Source organism: Penaeus monodon, chromosome 28, assembly GCF_015228065.2.
Source record: "Penaeus monodon isolate SGIC_2016 chromosome 28, NSTDA_Pmon_1, whole genome shotgun sequence".
Lineage (NCBI taxonomy): Eukaryota > Metazoa > Arthropoda > Malacostraca > Decapoda > Penaeidae > Penaeus > Penaeus monodon.
Window position 1 is genome coordinate 32,250,831 of NC_051413.1, and position 246 is coordinate 32,251,076.

At 35.8% G+C, this 246-nt stretch overlaps 1 protein-coding gene across 1 annotated transcript in view; it reads right to left on the reverse strand.

The window, feature by feature from the left end:
- Positions 1 to 246, reverse strand: part of LOC119591173 (extensin-like) — a 23,682-nt gene that overhangs the window by 22,342 nt on the left and 1,094 nt on the right. Inside the window, exon 2 of the mRNA XM_037939882.1 lies at positions 42 to 150. Within this exon, the coding sequence (XP_037795810.1) occupies positions 42 to 150 (109 nt within the window). The remainder of the gene's footprint in view (positions 1 to 41; positions 151 to 246) is intronic.

Genomic DNA, 246 nt, shown 5'->3' on the forward strand with positions numbered 1-246 from the left:
TAAATTAACACATTCAATTTTTTCTCTCATGTCAATTTTACCTTGTCCTGTGGGCGATATAAGCTGTTTTACCCGTTGGAGCACTTCGAGAATATACACAATAGATATAAGCTTTAAAGAGAAGACTCGGGTGCCAAACAGTGCCAAACACTGGTATACCGAGAGTACAATGATATATAAATAGATCGGTGTCCAGATTTGATAGAAGTTTGTATGAACAAATTTCAACCATATAATCCCTTACAG